Consider the following 6,172-nt stretch of genomic DNA (forward strand, 5'->3'; position numbering starts at 1 on the left):
GTTCCAGTCCTGACTTCCTTTGGTGATGAACAGCAGTATGGAAGTGTAAGCCGAATAAACCCTTTCCTCCCCAACTTGCTTCATGGTCATGATGTTTGTGCAGGAATAGAAACCCTGACTAAGACAGGTACCTTTGGTAAAGAAGATTCAAGAGAAAACATGTTTAGATGAGAAAGGACATCTCATGTGTGCACGTGTGTGAAGGCTGAGGGGGGTGCCTGCTCTACCACTGTCTTATCCTTTGAGACAGGATCTTCTCGCTGAACCATTTCTCCAGATAGGCATGCTAGGCCATGAACCATGGGGATCCTAGGGTGAAAAGTGCACAGGGCAGCTACTGTGGAGTAAGGAGTGCACGGGGCAGCTACTGTGGAGTAAGGAGTGCATGGGGCAGCTACTGTGGAGTAAGGCGTACACGGGGCAGCTATTCCTGGCTTTTTCATGGGGTTGCTGGGATTCAAACTCAGATGTTCTTTTGCGGTATGTGCTTATAAGGCAGGTCTACTGGGAATCTTCCCAGACCTAAAAAGGGATTTTATTTATTTAGGGTTTATTATTTTTTTTATTTGTTTGTTTGTTTGTTTTGAGACAGTTTCTCTGTGTAGCCCTGGCTGTCCTGCAACTCACTCTGTAGACCAGGCTGGCCTCAAACTTATAGAGACACACCTGCCTTTGTGTCCTGAGTGCTGGGATTAAAGACACATGTCACCATCACTGGCAAAAAGATTTTAGATCATAATTTGGTCCTCAGGATTTTTCAAAATAGAAAAAAACAGAAAAGTCAGGACACAATCAAGCTTAAGCACATCACAAAAAGTCTAATTAACTTTTTAAAAAAAAACTATATAAAAGATAAACTGAAAAGATTGTGTGTGTGTGTGTGTGTGTGTGTGTGTGCACATGCATGTATGCTATATTGGCTGTATTGCTATGTGGTCTGATGTCACGAGTAACAATACCCTCTATTCCAGATTTCAAACAAATTGCCTCTAAGCTTGAGCTTTCTCATGCTCTCCTTAGGTTGGACAGGTTGAGACTTTTGCTCCCTGCATATGTAGGGTCTGCATCACTATCTAATACCAAAGTAGTTCTAGAAAACAGATTTTTAGCCTTAAAAGTCTCAAAGGGGGAGCTGGTGAGATGGCTCAGTGGTTGAGAGCGCCAACTGCTCTTCCGAAGGTCCTGAGTTCAAATCCCAGCAACCACATGGTGGCTCACAACCATCCGTAACAAAATCTGATGCCCTCTTCTGGAGTATCTGAGGACAGCTACAGTGTACTTACATATAATTAATAAATAATCTTAAAAATAAATAAAAATAATTAAAAAAAAGTCTCAAAGGGGGAAATTACAACAGAAGAGAAAGACAATAAAACTTATAGGAAAATGGGAAGGAAAAAGGAGTGTGGCTAAAGAATCAATTAGTTGATGATTCAAGGTCCATGCCACCAAGACTGAGAGTCTAAGTTCCATCCTAGAATCCACACAGTGGAAGGACAAAAAATCAATTCCTGAAAGCTGCCCCTTGACCTTCACAAATGCCATGGAGCGCACGTGTGTGCACACACATAAATGGGAGGGGAAAATTCCAAAACAAGTAACTATATTTTGTGTGAAATATAAATAAAATTCCTTTATCTAGAGAAGAAAGCTAAAATGGCAATGATTCACGTAAGAACCCAAGCCCATGTCACCTTCAAACATAGTCGTCCCACTTTCTCAGGTATTTTCTGCCAATCACCAAAACAAGGCTAAATTTTTGTTCACAGTTAAAAAAAATTTTAATTTCTGAAACTTTTGGGACCTAAGAGGAATCCCATGCATGATCCAAGGCCTGTTAAAAGGTTTCTTAAAAATTCTGTCAAGTACAACTTCAGGCGCCTTCAAAAACACTAAATATAGTTACTGTGAAACAGCAATGATCCCTTTGAGAAGCCTGAACCCCACTCTCAGGTGTGCCTCTTTCCTGCGCACACCTCATTTTGCCTGAGACCCCATGGATGTTGGAGACCTTTAAATAAACTTCAACTCTGCTTCACAGTAACTTATCCTGAATTCCTTCTCTGTGGCACAGTCAAAACTCCAGCTTTAGGCTGGGCTGTGGTGATTCACACCTTTGATCTCAGCGCTTGGGAGGCGGAGGCAGGCAGATCTCTGAGTTCAAGGCCAACCTGGGCTACAGAGAGAAACCCTGTCTCGAAAAAAAAAAAATAATAATAATAAAAAAATTCCAGCTTTACCTAAGCTGTGAATCCTGAGAGGAGGAAAACGCCTCCAGCTGTTCCAGCAGTAGGGGGGCAGTGTTTCCCACCCATCTTCCCTAACAAAAGGATATTTCTGCCTGATGCATAGGTGTTTAGGAACATCGAAAAGTTATTGGTGCCATTTTTTTAGGCAGAATCTCGAGTAGCCCATGCTGGCCTTACTATGTAGCCAAACATGGTCTTGAACTCCTAATTCCCCTCTTGCTGAGTGCTGGGGTGCTAGTATTTCAGGTATGCACTGGGACACTTGTCTTTCTTTTGTCTTTTTTTGTTTGTTTGTTTTTCAAGACAGGGTTTCTCTGTGTAGTCCTGGCTGTCCTGGAACTCACTTTGTAGACCAGGCTGGCCTCGAACTCAGAAATCTGCCTGCCTCTGTCAAAGGCCTGCGCCTCTTTGTCACTTTTTAGACATTCTCAGCTCAAGTTTCCAAAGACAGAAATCCTGTAAGAAAACCTTAAAATAAGTCTGTTGTAAGAGACAGCTGTCTGTGGACTTCTTGTCCAAGGTATCCCATCTCTTCCCAACAAGTAGTCAACCTTGAACCTCAGTTCCCAGCTGCCCAACTTCCTTAGATATCCCTCAACTGCCCCTTCTTCACGCGAATCCAGACATACCCAAGCATACCGTCAGTGTCTAAGTCTCCCACACCATCTGGATGCAAGGGCCCTACAGAGTTGAGTCTTTCCTATCCTCCCATACCACTACTACTCAAACCAAAGGGGGGGGGGTAGGGAGGTGTAAGGTGGGGGGTAATCTGGCCACCACGCTGCAGGCTGTTCTCTTAAGCTGTACAGCCGCCCTCCCACCTTTCAAGATCCTGCCTTTGTAATTAAGAAGGTAAGGTCTGGGAGGCATCTCACTCACCTCATACTATAAGCACCAGCACCCAGTTCCTGGCCAATGCCGGAAAGGCTAGCATCAAAGTCCTGCACCAGCCCCGACTCGATCACTTCGTCGGCTAGCGGCAGCTTCAGAGCCCAGGCCATCCCGGCTCCTTCCTTGCCCCAGCAGGCGCCGGCTCCTGTACAAAGGCGCGGAGCGTAACTCTACCCGGCAGACAGCACCGTGGAAGTCAGCTACAAACCCAGCTCCTCGCGCAGCGCCCCAAGCCTGACCTACGGGCTGCACCCTGGCTACTCCTCAGGTGCCCGGGTGACAGGAATCCCTCCCGTTCGGCTCTCGGGGTCGTGAGGCACCGGGTCTCGCCGGAGCTCAGCCGGACTCGGGCTCTCTGAAGCCCACCGGTCGGTCGCTCGGCGTCCTCCGCTCAGCCTCAAAGCGGAGACACGCAGGACGCCGGCCGCTCCGAGCGTCCCCTCCGCCCCCTTCCGTGGAAAGCTCCTCCCTCCGGGCATCCGCACTTTCCCTCAGGCCTCGCTTCCGGTCAGCCAGATAACTTCCGGTCACCGATTCTTCTCCCCGCCGCCCCACTCCGCTCTCAGCACAAACCCAGGGTTCCGCCGAGCCGTCCCCACACCCTCCTTAGCCACCACGACCGCCTGGAAGCGTGGACAGCGAAAGTTCGGCGCAGACTCGAAGCGCAAACCCGCCCCCAGCGCCAACCAATCAGGATGTCTGCTACGGCCATGGCGTAACGTCACCATCCATCTACCAATGAAGAAGAGACTGGCTCTGCCTCCGCAGCGGTGATAGGCTATCGACGCGAAGGCTTCCGCCCCCGGAGTAGTGGGCGGGCTCAGTGCTTAGGTGTGAACCCGGGTCCCAGACTCCGGGTCCTGACAGTAGAGCAGAACTGCGGTTCTATCTTTCCGCTGCCCGCTTCCATGCCCGGAGGGACTTTCGTTCCCGTGTGTCCAGTCCTAAATTCTCCCCATTTGCCTTCCCTTATCTCCATCCTTCTCCCTAAGGCATTCGCGCAGGAAACAGGGAAAACTATTGGGGTTTTTGTTGATGTTCAGACGGGGTCTCTAGGTAACTTTAGCTGACCCAGAACTGAGAGATCCACACCCCCAGTCTGAGTGCTAGGATCAAAAGCATGCACACCACACCACCCCTTGCTTGTTGTTTTTGTTGTTTTGTTTCTGTTTGGTTGGTTCTTTGATGTTTTGTTTTTGTTTGTTTTAGGCAATGATGAGTGAGTGTTGGGGAAAGATCTGCAGAGCAAAGTCAGGGCTGGCATCTTTATTTATGGTTATGATAACTTAAGAGTATTCTCCAAGAGATTGAATTTACTAAATTGTAAATCAAGAACAACCATAGCCAGGCATAGTGGTTCATGCCTTTGATCCCAGCACTCCAGAGACAGAGGCAGGCAGATCTGATTTCCAGGTGAGCCAGGGCTAGATAATGAAGACCCTGGAGCAGGGGGTGAAATCATACCTCCTCCACCTTGCTCCTGAGGATTAATTACGGCCATTTTTAAAATTAAGCACGGGCAAAATACCTGTATGCTATGAACAGAATTGCAGAAGTCCTCAAGACAGGGTTGTAATCCCTTCCTAAAAGGGCATTGTGTGTTCCTAAAAACCTAGTACTCAGTAGGCTGAGGCAGAAGGATCTCCACAAGTTCAAGAACACTCTAGACTACATAGCAATTTCCATAACAGCCAGGTCTACCTAGCATCTCTAGTCATTGTTTGCTCGTTTGTTGAGACAGAGTTCTTTTTGTCGCCTGGGCTGTCTTGGAACTCTGTATACCACCAGGGTCCTTAGGTCACCACACTGGCCTTGAAGTCAAAAGATCTGCCTGCCTCTGCCTCCCATCTTTAAAAAAAATCTAAAGGTGAATGTCACTTATTTTACCAAACAGAAAACAAGCTAAGGGCTTAGGTTGGCCAGAACTAAATTGTCATGATAAACATGCCTCTGCCGGCCAAAGACATCCCCTGTCTGTGGAAGTGTGCTTCATTCTGTATGCCAACACAATGTCCTTACAGTCTGCTTTGACTTATATCTGTATATAACTACTTCTCCCACTGAGTTTCTACCTCCGGAGAGATAGGGGAAATGACTTGGTGTGGTGGCTTACATCTTTAATCCCTGAATCTAGGGGGCAGACACAGGAGAATCTGTGGGGTTTGAGGCCACCCTGGTCTACAAGGGCTCCATAGATGCTGTGTTAAAGAAGAACAGGTAAAAGGCCCGGCCTTGTAGCATATGCCTGTAATTCCAGCACTTGAGAAAATGAGGCGTAAGGATCATGAGTGCTTGCAAGGCCAGCCTGGGCTGAATAGGAAGCTGGTGACAAGCCCACGATCTCGAGTGAGACCCTGTCTCCAAAAGAAGAAAGAAAAAAGAAAGAAAGAAAGAAAGAAAGAAAGAAAGAAAGAGAAAAGGGGCAAAGGCTGGAGAGATGGCTAAGTGGTTAAGAACAAAAACTGAGTATGGCCGTAGTGGCACACACCTTTAATCACAGCACATGGTAGACAGAGGCAGGCGGGTCTGAGTTCAAGACCAACCTGGTCTACAGAGCAAGTTCCAGTACAGCCAACGCCACACAGAGAAATACTGTTGGCATATTTGTTTAGCTAGTTTACTGGGTTCTTATATCTACCATCCGTCCAACCCTTATTCCACCCCAATCCCTTCCAATCCCCCAACACTAGGTAGAAGATAAAGAAGATTAGAGGAGGAAAGGAGCATAGACCTCTTCAGTTTACTTCCTGCTGATTAGGGGCATCCAGTTCCTTGGGGCAAGGCCAATCTCCATTGTTAGAATATCCAGTAATCCAGCAATTCAGCAATAGAAAACCAGCAATCTAGCAGATGCAATAGCAGGAACAAGTGGGGGGGGGCACCACAGGCCCATTCGGGGCTCTCCTCTTTGTACCCTCTCCAGAGTCCCCAAAATTAAATTATCCGAAGCTGGAAAAGCTCACGCCCCTGCTAGTGCACGAGGCAAATCATAATCACCCACTGTGGAGCAGCCTCTTATCCTACACCTGGGG

General features: G+C 47.5%; 1 protein-coding gene across 5 annotated transcripts in view; it reads right to left on the reverse strand.

Annotated features, from left to right (window-relative positions):
• Positions 1-3,806, reverse strand: part of Tfcp2 (transcription factor CP2) — a 48,625-nt gene extending 44,819 nt beyond the window's left edge. For 2 of the 5 annotated variants that reach the window (XM_021184128.2, XM_029469599.1), the window contains exon 1: positions 3,129-3,682. In XM_021184128.2, the coding sequence (XP_021039787.1) occupies positions 3,129-3,250 (122 nt within the window). In that variant the 5' untranslated portion in view covers positions 3,251-3,682. Of the gene's footprint in view, positions 1-3,128; positions 3,684-3,713 lie in introns of those variants that run through there. The other 3 variants (XM_029469598.1, XM_029469600.1, XM_021184127.1) reach the window with 2 other exon arrangements.
• Between the last annotated feature and the right edge of the window lie 2,366 nt (positions 3,807-6,172).

The sequence above is a fragment of the Mus caroli genome, chromosome 15, assembly GCF_900094665.2.
Source record: "Mus caroli chromosome 15, CAROLI_EIJ_v1.1, whole genome shotgun sequence".
Lineage (NCBI taxonomy): Eukaryota > Metazoa > Chordata > Mammalia > Rodentia > Muridae > Mus > Mus caroli.